Raw genomic sequence first — 19,462 nt, 5'->3', positions numbered from 1 at the left:
AAGGAGAACGAGACCGAGACCGAGACCGAGACGAGACCGAGACCGAGACCGAGACCGAGACCGAGACCAAGACCGAGACCGAGACCGAGACCGAGACCGAGACCGAGACCGAGACCGAGACCGAGACCAAGACCGAGACCGAGACCAAGACCAAGACCGAGACCAAGACCAAGACCAAGACCGAGACCAAGACCGAGACCGAGACCAAGATAGAGACCGAGATCGAGACCGAGAAGACCGAAAACGAGACCAAGACCGAGGAGACCGAGACCGAGACCGAGACCGAGGAGACCGAGGAGACCGAGACCGAGGAGACCAAGACCGAGGAGACCGAGACCGAGGAGACCGAGACCGAGGAGACCGAGACCGAGGAGACCGAGACCGAGGAGACCGAGACCGAGGAGACCGAGACCGAGGAGACCGAGACCGAGGAGACCGAGACCGAGACCGAGGAGACCGAGACCGAGACCGAGGAGACCGAGACCGAGACCGAGGAGGCCGAGACCGAGACCGAGTAGACCGAGACCGAGACCGAGGAGACCGAGACCGAGGAGACCGAGACCGAGACCGAGGAGATCGAGACCGAGATCGAGGAGACCGAGACTAAGACCAAGACCGAGACCGAGGAGACCGAAACCGAGACCAAGACCAAGGCCAAGACCGAGACCGAGGAGACCGAAACCGAGACCAAGACCAAGACCAAGACCGAGCAGACCGAGACCGAGACCGAGACCGAGACCGAGGAGACCGAGACCGAGACCAAGACCGAGACCGAGACCAAGACCGAGACCGAGGAGACCAAAACCGAGACCAAGACCAAGGCCAAGACTGAGACCGAGGAGACCGAAACCGAGACCAAGACCAAGACCGAGACTGAGGAGACCGAAACCGAGACCAAGACCAAGACCAAGACCAAGACCGAGAAGACCGAGAAGACCGAGACCGAGACCAAGACCAAGACCGAGACCGAGGAGACCAAGACCGAGACCGAGACCAAGACCGAGGAGACCGAGACCGAGACCGAGACCAAGACCAAGACCAAGACCAAGACCAAGACCAAGACCAAAACCAAGGAAACCGAGACCAAGATCAAGGAGACCGAGAACAAGACCAAGACCGAGACCGCGGAGACTTACCGTTTGACTAACTAGAGTCGGTAAATTCTGTTGGGTTGATGATAGCAGTTGGTTCATTAGTGGAGAATTGAACCTGCAATAAAAAAACAAAAGGTTAGAAAACATCTTTTAAAATGTTTGAGAAAGGATACATACAGCCTGATAGATACATGATATGAGCTTACTTACGTTTGATTGACTAGAGTCGATAAAGTCGGTTGGGCTGATGATAGCAGTGGGTTCAGTAGTGGAGAATTGAACCTGAAATAAAGAAACATAAGGTTAGAATACACATATCGAAATGTTTGAGAAAGGATACAAGACCAAGACCAAGACCAAGACCAAGACCAGGGCAACAAGTTAAGACCAAGACCAAGACCAAGACCAATACCAAGACCAAAACCAAGACCAGGGCAACAAGTTAAGACCAAGACCAGAACCAAGACCAGGGCAACAAGTTAAGACCAAGACCAATACTAAGACCAATACCAAGACCAAGATTAAGACCAGGGCAACAAGTTAAGACTACGACCAAGACCACGAGCAAGACCAAGACCAAGACCAAGACAAGACCAAGACCAGGGCAACAAGTTAAGACCAAGACCAAAGACCTAAGTTAAGATATGAGTTTACTGTTGGATTGACTATAGTTGATAAAGTCGGTTGAGTCGATGGTGGCAGTTGATTCAGTAGTGGAGAATTGAACCTGCAATAAAAAAAACAAAAGGTTAGAATACATCTTTTAAAATGTTTGAGAAAGGATACATACAGCCTGATAGATACTTGATATGAGCTTACATACGTTTGATTGACTTGAGTCGATAAAGTCGGTTGAGTCGATGGTGGCAGTTGATTCAGTAGTGGAGAATTGAACCTGCAAAAAAAAGGTTAGAATACATCTTTTAAAATGTTTGAGAAAGGATACATACAGCCTGATAGATACTTGATATGAGCTTACTGTTTGATTGACTAGAGTCGATAAAGTCTGTTGGGTTGATGATAGCAGTTGGTTCATTAGTGGAGAATTAAACCTGCAATAAAAAAAACAAGGTTAGAATACATCTTTTAGGGAAGGTTATCAGTGTGGAACTTCTTCAGATTAGTGACAGTTGAATTAGAAGTATCTGAAAAAAAAAGAACATTAGTTATGTTACATGGATGAATACATAATTGATGATGTATCATTAATTGATAAAATAAATCAAATATATACCTAGTTTTCATACATTACTTGATAATTTTACTTCCTACAGTTTTCTTCAATTTGTACATTATGTGTTGATGTGACTTAGTCCGAATACTCAGAAATAAAATGTAATAATGTCACAACGGTTTACAATTCGCACTTGGATGTACAGAAAACGAATTTATGAATTGAAAGCAGTGATAAAAAGTGTAATGAATGATAATTACACATTGCATTATTTTAAATGATTCAAATGATTACATGGTAATTGATTAAAAATAGAATAGATGGTTATTTTGTTAGTATTTGTTAGTGTTATTAAAACTATAACTACGCGTGCACTGTAATATATTAATCCATACGAAAGCTACCATGCAAGCAATCATTCGAATCATGAAATGCAAAGTCTTATTAAAATTTGATATTTAATTCAATGATTAATTTTTTTTTTAACATTTTCTTTGATTATCTAGGGTTTCTTAATTTTTTATATAAATCAAGTAAAATATTTAAAGCGCCGCATTCATCCAAAGTGCGATGACGTCGATGGCAAATTCAAATCTGCTGAGTGTTAAAAGGACATCAATGTAATTGCAAATCGATGATAAATGTACTTATTAACACAATTCAATCAATAAAACTTATTGGTATTTTAACTTACTTTTAAGAATCTTCAGTATATTTTTCAGACAGCCTCAGAATGCTTCAGACATCTTTGGAATATTTACTAAATGCTCGATATTTAATGAGACATGTCGCTTTTTCATTTGATGGCCACCAATCAAAATCACTTTTACAGTCTTAAAATGACAGTGATGATGTCAGATGAAAGCATTTGAAGAAATATAAAAACATTGTAAACTGTCTGAAAGCAGACAAAAAAATAACCCAAACAACTACGCCGATTGTTATGCAAATCTATTCAACATACCTTAAAGCAATATGACACTCAAACCTAGTTATTGTGTTAATGAATGAGTTTCCTCAGATTATTAACTTCAACCAATGAACACTAGATTTGTCAGGGGCTCCGACTGATTTCAATTGCAAAATTATTTCCAAAGCAGCTTCATTTTGCTTTCCAATACGAATAAAAACATTGGTCTGAACCTGTAAAATATAGAAATAAGTATTAAATTGGAATGAACATCATTATAAATGCATTATTAAAATGATGCCGATGCTCAATATAAGAAATAGTAATATTTTTGTACTTCGGATACAATCTTCCATGATAAAATTTAAAACTTTAAAACAGACTGTATGATTAACAGACCCCACCTTTCTACATATAAGGTTTTTCTGATTTATCAAAGTGAAATAGCATAATAAAATAAAATTTATTCCTTAATATTGAAGAATAAAAATAATTGTCTTTCAATAACAAATTAAAATTTAAAAAATAATTAGAATAAAAAAATGGAATGTTGTGGATGGCTAAATGCTCCATGTAAGCGTGGCTACTAATAATCTAAAAAACAAACTCTATCTCGAACAAATAATAATCCAATAAATATTAAGGCTTCTTGTTCAATAAGTCTTACAATCTATACCTACTACGATAAAGATAAAGATAAATAGAATTCATTATCAGTTTTAAATAAAATCATCCCAAAAAATTAATGCACATACAAAATTATCAAATGACAATTGTATCAATCATTATTTCTTTATACTTAATAAAAAAAAATCAAAATGCTTCGTATGAAATAAGCACGAGTGAGAAATCTCACACAGGTACAACCTAAGCCGTAAAATATTAAAACTTCTGATAAAACTTTAAACAAATTGTACTGTCCAATGATAACTATACTATTTGAGAGTAATGATAAAGCAACCAAGTCTAATAAAAAGTAACAACTTCACAAAATGCTCACTTTCTAAATTATGTTTCATAAAGTCTTCCAGATTTCAAATTGTAAAGCTTAGCTTAGTCAACTAAATAGTTCCATATGATATTTGAAATCAATCAGATGGATTGACTTATGTAACATTACTCGACATAAATCGAGCACATGGTTAGTTGAAAATTAAATTTCAAAAAACACTAAGTTATGTTTCACAAAGTCGTCTAGGATTCTAAATGTCAGCTAAGTTGACTAAATAGTTTCATATTATATTTAAAATTATCGGACAAGATACAGCCAGGGCACAAGATGGATCGAGTTGTGTAACATTACCCAAAAAAAATCAAGGACATGATTAGTTAAACTATAAAAAGCATTTTGATTACATAATATCTTTGCTTTAAAATTCTTGAAAAAGTAGTGATTGTATTCAAATGGTGTCTCCACGGACCCCTTTGTCAATTCTCCTGATCTAAAAATAAGATTGCGTAAGCATAAAGCAATGGCATTTTTTATTGAACGCTGATTTTATAGTAATATAACTTGGAAAATATTCTCGCCCGAAACATGAAGACACGAAGAATGATTTCAATCCCAATCTCCGATGTAATGATGTAATGTTCTCGCCCGGCAAGTCCCAAAAGAAAGAATGAATTTTTTGGCGGCTTTTTCCGACATGAACTATAGATATATGCGAAGATGTGCTACTGCAGAGTGTGCAAATAAATAAACATAAAAATTGTTTGAATAAAATAAAAATCGTTTAAATAAAATAGTCAAATAGTTTCAAATTTAAAATAAATAGTCAAATAGTTTCAAATTTAAAATAAATAGTCAAATAGTTTCAAATTTAATATAATTAGTCAAATAGTTTCAAATTTAAAATAAATAGTCAAATAGTTTCAAATTTGAAATAAATAGTCAAATAGTTTCAAATTTAAAATAAATAGTCAAATAGTTTCAAATTTAAAATAAATAGTCAAATAGTTTCAAATTTAAAATAAATAGTCAAATAGTTTCAAATTTAAAATAAATAGTCAAATAGTTTCAAATTTAAAATAAATAGTCAAATAGTTTCAAATTTAAAATAACTAGTCAAATAGTTCCAAATTTAAAATAATTAGTCAAATAGTTTCAAAATTTAAAATAAATAGTCAAATGATTTCAAATTTAAAATAAATAGTCAAATAGTTTCAAATTTAAAATAAATAGTCAAATAGTTTCAAATTTAAAATAAATAGTCAAATAGTTTCAAATTTAAAATAAATAGTCAAATAGTTTCAAATTTAAAATAAATAGTCAAATAGTTTCAAATTTAAAATAAATAGTCAAATAGTTTCAAATTTAAAATAAATAGTCAAATAGTTTCAAATTTAAAATAAATAGTCAAATAGTTTCAAATTTAAAATAAATAGTCAAATAGTTTCAAATTTAAAATAAATAGTCAAATAGTTTCAAATTTAAAATAAATAGTCAAATAGTTTCAAATTTAAAATAAATAGTCAAATAGTTTCAAATTTAAAATAAATAGTCAAATAGTTTCAAATTTAAAATAAATAGTCAAATAGTTTCAAATTTAAAATAAATAGTCAAATAGTTTCAAATTTAAAATAAATAGTCAAATAGTTTCAAATTTAAAATAAATAGTCAAATAGTTTCAAATTTAAAATAAATAGTCAAATAGTTTCAAATGTAAAATAAATAGTCAAATAGTTTCAAATTTAAAATAAATAGTCAAATAATTTCAAATTTAAAATAAATAGTCAAATAGTTTCAAATTTAAAATAAATAGTCAAATAGTTTCAAATTTAAAATAAATAGTCAAATAGTTTCAAATTTAAAATAAATAGTCAAATAGTTTCAAATTTAAAATAAATAGTCAAATGGTTTCAAATTTAGAATAAATAGTCAAATAGTTTTTAATTTAAAATAAATAGTCAAATAGTTTCAAATTTAAAATAAATAGTCAAATAGTTTCAAATTTAAAATAAATAGTCAAATAGTTTCAAATTTAAAATAAATAGTCAAATAGTTTCAAATTTAAAATAAATAGTCAAATAGTTTCAAATTTAAAATAAATAGTCAAATAGTTTCAAATTTAAAATAAATAGTCAAATAGTTTCAAATTTAAAATAAATAGTCTGATAGTTTCAAATTTAAAATAAATAGTCAAATAATTTCAAATTTAAAATAAATAGCCATTGTTTTGAAAAAAACATAGAAATTGTTTAAAAAAAATTATCAAAAAATATTGTAAATCATCAGAACATGCTTTAAATCTGAAAATGTTTAAAAATAGTCAGAAAATGTTAACAAAACATAGAAACTGTTTAAAAGTGTCAGAAAATATAGTATTTTGTCAGAAGATATTGTAAATTGCTAGAAAATATAAATGTATAAAAGTGTGAATGGTCTAAAAATCAAACTAAAATAAAATAAAATCTCCATTTTAACTGCATTTCAACATTAGTAAGATTGTCATGGGAACATTTCTTCAAATTGCATATCGAGGTTTTTATTTGGAGCCTCACGTGCTGTCAAAAAAGTCTGCAAGGAGGGGCATAATAAATAAAAAAGGGTAATAAATAAATAAACCTTGAGCTCACTAAGAGAAACAGAATTATAGCTAAAAAATGGAACATCGAACCAGATGTTACCAAATACCAACATCTTATCGTTTCATTAAGAAGCCACACAAGGCCTGATAAAAAATCTAATAATGCATGTAGATAGTAAACTAAATTGGAAAATGTACATAATAATGAAAAAGGAATAAATAGATTTAAAATTGAAGTACCTGAACTGGCTCATAGGATGATCATCCAAACTTTGATTACAGAATAAGCTTCTCGATGATAATTCCAATATCGACACATAGTATATAACATATATTTATAATTCAGAAAGCCCAAAACAATATACTGAGAATGATATGCAGCACTTGATGGGTTTATATATAATTCACGAGGACCTAAAAATTCCCAATAGAAGTCATTAAAAGCAGAAGGTTGATTGTTCGAGACAAATTGGATACATATGTCAATCCCAGTCAGTCGAAAAACTAAAGAGAAAATGGCTGAGTGATCTATGATCCAGAACATAATTCTGCAAGTTATTTATAATTACTATTTGCTCACTTATTTAATTCTATTTCTTTTACTACATTTTTTAACTCCCCTTAGGGTAAGTTATAGTAATCGTGAGGTTTCTGGACATTTTGACATACATTACAAAAAATGGATGTATGTGTGCGTGTCAAAAATGTTAATGTTTTTAAAAATAATTTTTGGTACGGGAAGTTCCAGCAAGTTGCCTTAAGGAACTTGCCTTACCTTTAGGGTAAGTTATAGTAATCGTGAGGTTTCTGGACATTTTGACATACATTACAAAAAATGGATGTATGTGTGCGTGTCAAAAATGTTAATGTTTTTAAAAATAATTTTTGGTACGGGAAGTTCCAGCAAGTTGCCTTAAGGAACGATGCCGTGCGCCCCACTAGTTTTATTTCAATTTTCAACATCTTTGCTTGTAACTTACAGGTTATGTTGTAAAAATATTACCTATAAGTGTATATATAACTTTTAAGTATAAAAAAATCTGTATTGGAATTCGATGCATTAAAACTGACTACTAAATCACAAGCAAGAATCAGCACGAACCCATAAAACTCGTTCTTAACAAAACTATCAAATGTCTATATACTAAATGTCTATTACCATACCTTTCAATTACTATCCGATCCGCCGCTCGTGACTTCTAAGGGTGCTCCATTTTTCTTGCATCACAAAATATTTCTTGCACAACTAACTACATTATTTATATAGCACTCACTTCTTTTTTTTGCCATTTGTTTTCACTAGAATCCCATAAAGAACTAAGGCGCCTTCAACAAGTGCTGACAGGTCGCCATTTTGTGCAACTTCAGAGTTTTCGATCGGTGAACAGTAGCGCCACAAAGGGTCCAATTTCAAATTTGAATTTTGACTAAATAATATATGCAAATTGTTATAACTTTATTTCACATTTGTAACGCATTGCAAATATAATAAGTATTAAAGTAAAACTTTTTTGTTGCTGTATGAGATGGCATTTAAGTAAAAATAAATACATCATATAACAATTTTGAATAACGCTCATCAGTAATATGGTAACACTCGTGATGCACACATTTATTAGTGTCAACCATTATACACATTTATATGATAATGATAAATTATATATTTATAATAGCATTAAAAATATGTATAATATTTACAAACAATAATGTAATTAAAGTCATACTTCGGATATGACATTGTCGGTTTGTCATTGTAATTAGCATTTAAAAATGAACCTTCATTAAAGAAATGAAGTAATTGCTGATTAATAAATTCACACAGTAAACTTGTAACAAATAAATAGTTTATTTATAGCATAGATGTCCATTATAAAGTATATATGTATAGAAATGATACAAACCTACACAAACTATTCTTGTGCTTCAACTCTTGTTTAGATTAATAAATCTGAATATCAATTTATTCTTCATTATGCAACTTTGTAATACTTAGCATGATCGAAAAACATGTAGACTTCATCTTAACTACCAAAAATATCTGAGATATAATTCTGAAAAGGATATATCTTGGGCATGATAGAATAAAGGTGTACTGCTTCAATATTTTTTATGAGCTATAAAAATGAAGATAATTATTATGTTAAACAACGCCAAATATTGTTTTTGCAACTTCACTCATCATGTAATAATTCTGTTTGAAGAACTTCATGTAATTAAAATTAACATACATTCATTGGCTGATGGTATTTTTTTTTACTTATTTGTTGACGATATAATCTCAGTCTTCGAGCAGCTATAAAACCTGTCTTGACTGCAAAATATTTTCTATTTTGACTTGTTTTTTGTTTTAAATCTTGTTTATATATTCATTTAATTATTAATTTGCTCTTATTTAAAATCAAATCAGTGTTAAATTGAACCATATAATATATAAAAGATATACAAAATATATCAATTTTTATTTATACAAAATACAAAAATTAAACGCATATTATTATTGCTCCTATTATTTTTTTACCGGCAAGTCCCAAAAGAAAGAATGAATTTTTTGGCGGCTTTTTCCGACATGAACCATAGATATATGCGAAGATGTGCTACTGCAGAGTGTGCAAATAAATAAACATAAAAATTGTTTGAATAAAATAAAAATCGTTTAAATAAAATAGTCAAATAGTTTCAAATTTAAAATAAATAGTCAAATAGTTTCAAATTTAAAATAAATTGTCAAATAGTTTCAAATTTAATATAATTAGTCAAATAGTTTCAAATTTAAAATAAATAGTCAAATAGTTTCAAATTTGAAATAAATAGTCAAATAGTTTCAAATTTAAAATAAATAGTCAAATAGTTTCAAATTTAAAATAAATAGTCAAATAGTTTCAAATTTAAAATAAATAGTCAAATAGTTTCAAATTTAAAATAAATAGTCAAATAGTTTCAAATTTAAAATAAATAGTCAAATAGTTTCAAATTTAAAATAACTAGTCAAATAGTTCCAAATTTAAAATAATTAGTCAAATAGTTTCAAAATTTAAAATAAATAGTCAAATGATTTCAAATTTAAAATAAATAGTCAAATAGTTTCAAATTTAAAATAAATAGTCAAATAGTTTCAAATTTAAAATAAATAGTCAAATAGTTTCAAATTTAAAATAAATAGTCAAATAGTTTCAAATTTAAAATAAATAGTCAAATAGTTTCAAATTTAAAATAAATAGTCAAATAGTTTCAAATTTAAAATAAATAGTCAAATAGTTTCAAATTTAAAATAAATAGTCAAATAGTTTCAAATTTAAAATAAATAGTCAAATAGTTTCAAATTTAAAATAAATAGTCAAATAGTTTCAAATTTAAAATAAATAGTCAAATAGTTTCAAATTTAAAATAAATAGTCAAATAGTTTCAAATTTAAAATAAATAGTCAAATAGTTTCAAATTTAAAATAAATAGTCAAATAGTTTCAAATTTAAAATAAATAGTCAAATAGTTTCAAATTTAAAATAAATAGTCAAATAGTTTCAAATTTAAAATAAATAGTCAAATAGTTTCAAATTTAAAATAAATAGTCAAATAGTTTCAAATGTAAAATAAATAGTCAAATAGTTTCAAATTTAAAATAAATAGTCAAATAGTTTCAAATGTAAAATAAATAGTCAAATAGTTTCAAATTTAAAATAAATAGTCAAATAATTTCAAATTTAAAATAAATAGTCAAATAGTTTCAAATTTAAAATAAATAGTCAAATAGTTTCAAATTTAAAATAAATAGTCAAATAGTTTCAAATTTAAAATAAATAGTCAAATAGTTTCAAATTTAAAATAAATAGTCAAATGGTTTCAAATTTAGAATAAATAGTCAAATAGTTTTTAATTTAAAATAAATAGTCAAATAGTTTCAAATTTAAAATAAATAGTCAAATAGTTTCAAATTTAAAATAAATAGTCAAATAGTTTCAAATTTAAAATAAATAGTCAAATAGTTTCAAATTTAAAATAAATAGTCAAATAGTTTCAAATTTAAAATAAATAGTCAAATAGTTTCAAATTTAAAATAAATAGTCAAATAGTTTCAAATTTAAAATAAATAGTCTGATAGTTTCAAATTTAAAATAAATAGCCATTGTTTTGGAAAAAACATAGAAATTGTTTAAAAAAAATTATCAAAAAATATTGTAAATCATCAGAACATGCTTTAAATCTGAAAATGTTTAAAAATAGTCAGAAAATGTTAACAAAACATAGAAACTGTTTAAAAGTGTCAGAAAATATAGTATTTTGTCAGAAGATATTGTAAATTGCTAGAAAATATAAATGTATAAAAGTGTGAATGGTCTAAAAATCAAACTAAAATAAAATAAAATCTCCATTTTAACTGCATTTCAACATTAGTAAGATTGTCATGGGAACATTTCTTCAAATTGCATATCGAGGTTTTTATTTGGAGCCTCACGTGCTGTCAAAAAAGTCTGCAAGGAGGGGCATAATAAATAAAAAAAGGGTAATAAATAAATAAACCTTGAGCTCACTAAGAGAAACAGAATTATAGCTAAAAAATGGAACATCGAACCAGATGTTACCAAATACCAACATCTTATCGTTTCATTAAGAAGCCACACAAGGCCTGATAAAAAATCTAATAATGCATGTAGATAGTAAACTAAATTGGAAAATGTACATAATAATGAAAAAGGAATAAATAGATTTAAAATTGAAGTACCTGAACTGGCTCATAGGATGATCATCCAAACTTTGATTACAGAATAAGCTTCTCGATGATAATTCCAATATCGACACATAGTATATAACATATTTTTATAATTCAGAAAGCCCAAAACAATATACTGAGAATGATATGCAGCAATTGATGGGTTTATATATAATTCACGAGGACCTAAAAATTCCCAATAGAAGTCATTAAAAGCAGAAGGTTGATTGTTCGAGACAAATTGGATACATATGTCAATCCCAGTCAGTCGAAAAACTAAAGAGAAAATGGCTGAGTGATCTATGATCCAGAACATAATTCTGCAAGTTATTTATAATTACTATTTGCTCACTTATTTAATTCTATTTCTTTTACTACATTTTTTAACTCCCCTTAGGGTAAGTTATAGTAATCGTGAGGTTTCTGGACATTTTGACATACATTACAAAAAATGGATGTATGTGTGCGTGTCAAAAATGTTAATGTTTTTAAAAATAATTTTTGGTACGGGAAGTTCCAGCAAGTTGCCTTAAGGAACGATGCCGTGCGCCCCACTAGTTTTATTTCAATTTTCAACATCTTTGCTTGTAACTTACAGGTTATGTTGTAAAAATATTACCTATAAGTGTATATATAACTTTTAAGTATAAAAAAATCTGTATTGGAATTCGATGCATTAAAACTGACTACTAAATCACAAGCAAGAATCAGCACGAACCCATAAAACTCGTTCTTAACAAAACTATCAAATGTCTATATACTAAATGTCTATTACCATACCTTTCAATTACTATCCGATCCGCCGCTCGTGACTTCTAAGGGTGCTCCATTTTTCTTGCATCACAAAATATTTCTTGCACAACTAACTACATTATTTATATAGCACTCACTTCTTTTTTTTGCCATTTGTTTTCACTAGAATCCCATAAAGAACTAAGGCGCCTTCAACAAGTGCTGACAGGTCGCCATTTTGTGCAACTTCAGAGTTTTCGATCGGTGAACAGTAGCGCCACAAAGGGTCCAATTTCAAATTTGAATTTTGACTAAATGATATATGCAAATTGTTATAACTTTATTTCACATTTGTAACGCATTGCAAATATAATAAGTATTAAAGTAAAACTTTTTTGTTGCTGTATGAGATGGCATTTAAGTAAAAATAAATACATCATATAACAATTTTGAATAACGCTCATCAGTAATATGGTAACACTCGTGATGCACACATTTATTAGTGTCAACCATTATACACATTTATATGATAATGATAAATTATATATTTATAATAGCATTAAAAATATGTATAATATTTACAAACAATAATGTAATTAAAGTCATACTTCGGATATGACATTGTCGGTTTGTCATTGTAATTAGCATTTAAAAATGAACCTTCATTAAAGAAATGAAGTAATTGCTGATTAATAAATTCACACAGTAAACTTGTAACAAATAAATAGTTTATTTATAGCATAGATGTCCATTATAAAGTATATATGTATAGAAATGATACAAACCTACACAAACTATTCTTGTGCTTCAACTCTTGTTTAGATTAATAAATCTGAATATCAATTTATTCTTCATTATGCAACTTTGTAATACTTAGCATGATCGAAAAACATGTAGACTTCATCTTAACTACCAAAAATATCTGAGATATAATTCTGAAAAGGATATATCTTGGGCATGATAGAATAAAGGTGTACTGCTTCAATATTTTTTATGAGCTATAAAAATGAAGATAATTATTATGTTAAACAACGCCAAATATTGTTTTTGCAACTTCACTCATCATGTAATAATTCTGTTTGAAGAACTTCATGTAATTAAAATTAACATACATTCATTGGCTGATGGTATTTTTTTTTACTTATTTGTTGACGATATAATCTCAGTCTTCGAGCAGCTATAAAACCTGTCTTGACTGCAAAATATTTTCTATTTTGACTTGTTTTTTGTTTTAAATCTTGTTTATATATTCATTTAATTATTAATTTGCTCTTATTTAAAATCAAATCAGTGTTAAATTGAACCATATAATATATAAAAGATATACAAAATATATCAATTTTTATTTATACAAAATACAAAAATTAAACGCATATTATTATTGCTCCTATTATTTTTTTACCGGCAAGTCCCAAAAGAAAGAATGAATTTTTTGGCGGCTTTTTCCGACATGAACCATAGATATATGCGAAGATGTGCTACTGCAGAGTGTGCAAATAAATAAACATAAAAATTGTTTGAATAAAATAAAAATCGTTTAAATAAAATAGTCAAATAGTTTCAAATTTAAAATAAATAGTCAAATAGTTTCAAATTTAAAATAAATTGTCAAATAGTTTCAAATTTAATATAATTAGTCAAATAGTTTCAAATTTAAAATAAATAGTCAAATAGTTTCAAATTTGAAATAAATAGTCAAATAGTTTCAAATTTAAAATAAATAGTCAAATAGTTTCAAATTTAAAATAAATAGTCAAATAGTTTCAAATTTAAAATAAATAGTCAAATAGTTTCAAATTTAAAATAAATAGTCAAATAGTTTCAAATTTAAAATAAATAGTCAAATAGTTTCAAATTTAAAATAACTAGTCAAATAGTTCCAAATTTAAAATAATTAGTCAAATAGTTTCAAAATTTAAAATAAATAGTCAAATGATTTCAAATTTAAAATAAATAGTCAAATAGTTTCAAATTTAAAATAAATAGTCAAATAGTTTCAAATTTAAAATAAATAGTCAAATAGTTTCAAATTTAAAATAAATAGTCAAATAGTTTCAAATTTAAAATAAATAGTCAAATAGTTTCAAATTTAAAATAAATAGTCAAATAGTTTCAAATTTAAAATAAATAGTCAAATAGTTTCAAATTTAAAATAAATAGTCAAATAGTTTCAAATTTAAAATAAATAGTCAAATAGTTTCAAATTTAAAATAAATAGTCAAATAGTTTCAAATTTAAAATAAATAGTCAAATAGTTTCAAATTTAAAATAAATAGTCAAATAGTTTCAAATTTAAAATAAATAGTCAAATAGTTTCAAATTTAAAATAAATAGTCAAATAGTTTCAAATTTAAAATAAATAGTCAAATAGTTTCAAATTTAAAATAAATAGTCAAATAGTTTCAAATTTAAAATAAATAGTCAAATAGTTTCAAATTTAAAATAAATAGTCAAATAGTTTCAAATGTAAAATAAATAGTCAAATAGTTTCAAATTTAAAATAAATAGTCAAATAGTTTCAAATGTAAAATAAATAGTCAAATAGTTTCAAATTTAAAATAAATAGTCAAATAATTTCAAATTTAAAATAAATAGTCAAATAGTTTCAAATTTAAAATAAATAGTCAAATAGTTTCAAATTTAAAATAAATAGTCAAATAGTTTCAAATTTAAAATAAATAGTCAAATAGTTTCAAATTTAAAATAAATAGTCAAATGGTTTCAAATTTAGAATAAATAGTCAAATAGTTTTTAATTTAAAATAAATAGTCAAATAGTTTCAAATTTAAAATAAATAGTCAAATAGTTTCAAATTTAAAATAAATAGTCAAATAGTTTCAAATTTAAAATAAATAGTCAAATAGTTTCAAATTTAAAATAAATAGTCAAATAGTTTCAAATTTAAAATAAATAGTCAAATAGTTTCAAATTTAAAATAAATAGTCAAATAGTTTCAAATTTAAAATAAATAGTCTGATAGTTTCAAATTTAAAATAAATAGCCATTGTTTTGGAAAAAACATAGAAATTGTTTAAAAAAAATTATCAAAAAATATTGTAAATCATCAGAACATGCTTTAAATCTGAAAATGTTTAAAAATAGTCAGAAAATGTTAACAAAACATAGAAACTGTTTAAAAGTGTCAGAAAATATAGTATTTTGTCAGAAGATATTGTAAATTGCTAGAAAATATAAATGTATAAAAGTGTGAATGGTCTAAAAATCAAACTAAAATAAAATAAAATCTCCATTTTAACTGCATTTCAACATTAGTAAGATTGTCATGGGAACATTTCTTCAAATTGCATATCGAGGTTTTTATTTGGAGCCTCACGTGCTGTCAAAAAAGTCTGCAAGGAGGGGCATAATAAAAAAAAAAGGGTAATAAATAAATAAACCTTGAGCTCACTAAGAGAAACAGAATTATAGCTAAAAAATGGAACATCGAACCAGATGTTACCAAATACCAACATCTTATCGTTTCATTAAGAAGCCACACAAGGCCTGATAAAAAATCTAATAATGCATGTAGATAGTAAACTAAATTGGAAAATGTACATAATAATGAAAAAGGAATAAATAGATTTAAAATTGAAGTACCTGAACTGGCTCATAGGATGATCATCCAAACTTTGATTACAGAATAAGCTTCTCGATGATAATTCCAATATCGACACATAGTATATAACATATTTTATAATTCAGAAAGCCCAAAACAATATACTGAGAATGATATGCAGCATTGATGGGTTTATATATAATTCACGAGGACCTAAAAATTCCCAATAGAAGTCATTAAAAGCAGAAGGTTGATTGTTCGAGACAAATTGGATACATATGTCAATCCCAGTCAGTCGAAAAACTAAAGAGAAAATGGCTGAGTGATCTATGATCCAGAACATAATTCTGCAAGTTATTTATAATTACTATTTGCTCACTTATTTAATTCTATTTCTTTTACTACATTTTTTAACTCCCCTTAGGGTAAGTTATAGTAATCGTGAGGTTTCTGGACATTTTGACATACATTACAAAAAATGGATGTATGTGTGCGTGTCAAAAATGTTAATGTTTTTAAAAATAATTTTTGGTACGGGAAGTTCCAGCAAGTTGCCTTAAGGAACGATGCCGTGCGCCCCACTAGTTTTATTTCAATTTTCAACATCTTTGCTTGTAACTTACAGGTTATGTTGTAAAAATATTACCTATAAGTGTATATATAACTTTTAAGTATAAAAAAATCTGTATTGGAATTCGATGCATTAAAACTGACTACTAAATCACAAGCAAGAATCAGCACGAACCCATAAAACTCGTTCTTAACAAAACTATCAAATGTCTATATACTAAATGTCTATTACCATACCTTTCAATTACTATCCGATCCGCCGCTCGTGACTTCTAAGGGTGCTCCATTTTTCTTGCATCACAAAATATTTCTTGCACAACTAACTACATTATTTATATAGCACTCACTTCTTTTTTTGCCATTTGTTTTCACTAGAATCCCATAAAGAACTAAGGCGCCTTCAACAAGTGCTGACAAGTCGCCATTTTGTGCAACTTCAGAGTTTTCGATCGGTGAACAGTAGCGCCACAAAGGGTCCAATTTCAAATTTGAATTTTGACTAAATGATATATGCAAATTGTTATAACTTTATTTCACATTTGTAACGCATTGCAAATATAATAAGTATTGAAGTAAAACTTTTTTGTTGCTGTATGAGATGGCATTTAAGTAAAAATAAATACATCATATAACAATTTTGAATAACGCTCATCAGTAATATGGTAACACTCGTGATGCACACATTTATTAGTGTCAACCATTATACACATTTATATGATAATGATAAATTATATATTTATAATAGCATTAAAAATATGTATAATATTTACAAACAATAATGTAATTAAAGTCATACTTCGGATATGACATTGTCGGTTTGTCATTGTAATTAGCATTTAAAAATGAACCTTCATTAAAGAAATGAAGTAATTGCTGATTAATAAATTCACACAGTAAACTTGTAACAAATAAATAGTTTATTTATAGCATAGATGTCCATTATAAAGTATATATGTATAGAAATGATACAAACCTACACAAACTATTCTTGTGCTTCAACTCTTGTTTAGATTAATAAATCTGAATATCAATTTATTCTTCATTATGCAACTTTGTAATACTTAGCATGATCGAAAAACATGTAGACTTCATCTAAACTACCAAAAACATCTGAGATATAATTCTGAAAAGGATATATCTTGGGCATGATAGAATAAAGGTGTACTGCTTCAATATTTTTTATGAGCTATAAAAATGAAGATAATTATTATGTTAAACAACGCCAAATATTGTTTTTGCAACTTCACTCATCATGTAATAATTCTGTTTGAAGAACTTCATGTAATTAAAATTAACATACATTCATTGGCTGATGGTATTTTTTTTTACTTATTTGTTGACGATATAATCTCAGTCTTCGAGCAGCTATAAAACCTGTCTTGACTGCAAAATATTTTCTATTTTGACTTGTTTTTTGTTTTAAATCTTGTTTATATATTCATTTAATTATTAATTTGCTCTTATTTAAAATCAAATCAGTGTTAAATTGAACCATATAATATATAAAAGATATACAAAATATATCAATTTTTATTTATACAAAATACAAAAATTAAACGCATATTATTATTGCTCCTATTATTTTTTTACAGACAGAGGAATACCTTGAAATTAAATTAATAACAAAAATATGCACATACTTTATTTATTTAATAAAAAAAAAACTTTCTGTTTAGTTTTACAATTGCGTTCGACTTTCAACACTAAAGAGCACTTATATATATTTTTTTAAATCATTTCCTCTCGTTCAACCATTTTGCAACAATGTCTTTGTTAACTTTTAACCATTTTATATTATTGGAAACAGTTTCCAGGGCTTGTTTCCGAGCAGCAGCTCCTGCTCCGGCCTCCGGAAATTTGGCAAAGAAGTCAATCATCTGAAAAATTAAATTTTAATTCGGGACATTTTTTTGGTTTTTGTCAAATAACTCAAATACTTCATATAAAACCACCCCTTTTCAATTACACAGGGTGAAACTAGATAAAATTTACAACATTTCCTAGGTCACACTTTTATACACTCCGATATAAAAATTTTGAATAAATGATAATTTTGTATCATCTTTCATATCGTCTTTTTACCTCTTTCAGCCTATCCTCAGTAGTAAATCTGTCGGTAACAGATGGAATAAGTCTGCCCAAATTTCTTCCCCCCAATCCGAACCTGTCGATCATTTTTTGCCAATTGTCCTGGACGTATTTCCAGGTTGCATCAGTACTTAAAGGATTTGCAGAAATCGAGGACATGCATTTGAAATAATCCTGCCCTCGAACGTTTTCTTCTAGCCAGGCCAAATCTGTATACCTGGGAAGGAAAATATTGATAAAAATTGATAAAAATTAGATAAAAATTAGATAAAAATTAGATAAAAATTAGATAAAAATAGTATAGAAAGGTGATTTTTTGTGCAAAAAGTTTTTTGAAGTTTTGACTAAATATTTAAATAAATGAATGTATATACTCTAGTAGAAAATTATTATTTAAAACCTCTTTTTAGTCAAGAAGGATCTTCTGAGCTAATATATACAACAAAGATTTCAAAATTCGTTAAAAATAATTTAAAATTAAATGAAATGGTAATTTTGATACTAATAATTTTTTTTGAAGTTTAAGCTATTTATTTAAGTCAAAAATGTTTATTTTAGTATATATTTGTTAGTTAAAATCGCTTTTTATACATATATTATTATCGCGTCGTGATATTTCTGAAGTCGATTTAAAGTAGAGTTTGAAAAATTCATAAAAAATATTTGCAACTTGGTAAAGGCTAAGTTTTCAGAACTATATATTATTTTGAGGTTTTAACTAAATATTTAGAATAAAAAATATATATATACTTTAGTACAAATTTATGATTTAAAATCGTTTTTTATTTAAAATGTCACGAGTAAATTTAAGAAGCAGATAAATCCAATAAAGTTTGAAAATCGTTAAAAATTATTTATATTTAACGAAAAGCATAACTAATAGTGTGAGGGATATTTTTAAGGTTTTAACTAAATATATAAATATTAAAATATATAGACCGAGACCAAGACCGAGGAGACCGAGACCGAGACCGAGACCGAGACCGAGACCAAGACCGAGACCAAGACCGAGACCGAGGGACCGAGACCGAGACCGAGACCAAGACCGAGACCAAGACCGAGACCAAGACCGAGACCAAGACCGAGACCAAGACCGAGACCAA

General features: G+C 27.7%; 2 protein-coding genes and 1 long non-coding RNA gene across 4 annotated transcripts in view; all 3 read right to left on the bottom strand.

The window, feature by feature from the left end:
- Positions 1-19,462, bottom strand: part of LOC113378652 — a 208,821-nt gene that overhangs the window by 32,218 nt on the left and 157,141 nt on the right. Inside the window, exons 3-4 of the mRNA XM_026619214.1 lie at positions 1,305-1,376; positions 1,137-1,209 (exon numbers count right to left, since the gene is read on the bottom strand). Coding sequence (XP_026474999.1) covers positions 1,137-1,193 — 57 coding nt within the window. The 5' untranslated portion in view covers positions 1,194-1,209; positions 1,305-1,376. The remainder of the gene's footprint in view (positions 1-1,136; positions 1,210-1,304; positions 1,377-19,462) is intronic.
- On the bottom strand, positions 2,774-8,019 carry LOC113378659. Of its 2 annotated transcripts, none has more exons than XR_003367208.1 (4): positions 7,870-8,019; positions 3,233-3,411; positions 2,963-3,166; positions 2,774-2,865 (listed from the first exon to the last, which is right to left on the bottom strand). It is a non-coding gene; the product is annotated as an uncharacterized LOC113378659 (long non-coding RNA). The 2 variants fall into 2 exon arrangements; XR_003367209.1 differs by having other exon boundaries at positions 2,774-2,862.
- LOC113378653 (glutamyl aminopeptidase-like) overlaps positions 17,968-19,462 on the bottom strand; it is a 140,441-nt gene continuing 138,946 nt past the window's right edge. Inside the window, exons 2-3 of the mRNA XM_026619215.1 lie at positions 18,354-18,576; positions 17,968-18,148 (exon numbers count right to left, since the gene is read on the bottom strand). Coding sequence (XP_026475000.1) covers positions 18,005-18,148; positions 18,354-18,518 — 309 coding nt within the window. The 5' untranslated portion in view covers positions 18,519-18,576 and the 3' untranslated portion in view covers positions 17,968-18,004. The remainder of the gene's footprint in view (positions 18,149-18,353; positions 18,577-19,462) is intronic.

Source organism: Ctenocephalides felis, unplaced genomic scaffold (assembly GCF_003426905.1).
Source record: "Ctenocephalides felis isolate EL2017-DRISC unplaced genomic scaffold, ASM342690v1 CF-g0.4_SCAFFOLD_01886, whole genome shotgun sequence".
NCBI lineage: Eukaryota > Metazoa > Arthropoda > Insecta > Siphonaptera > Pulicidae > Ctenocephalides > Ctenocephalides felis.
This window is presented reverse-complemented; position numbering and strand designations above follow the sequence as displayed.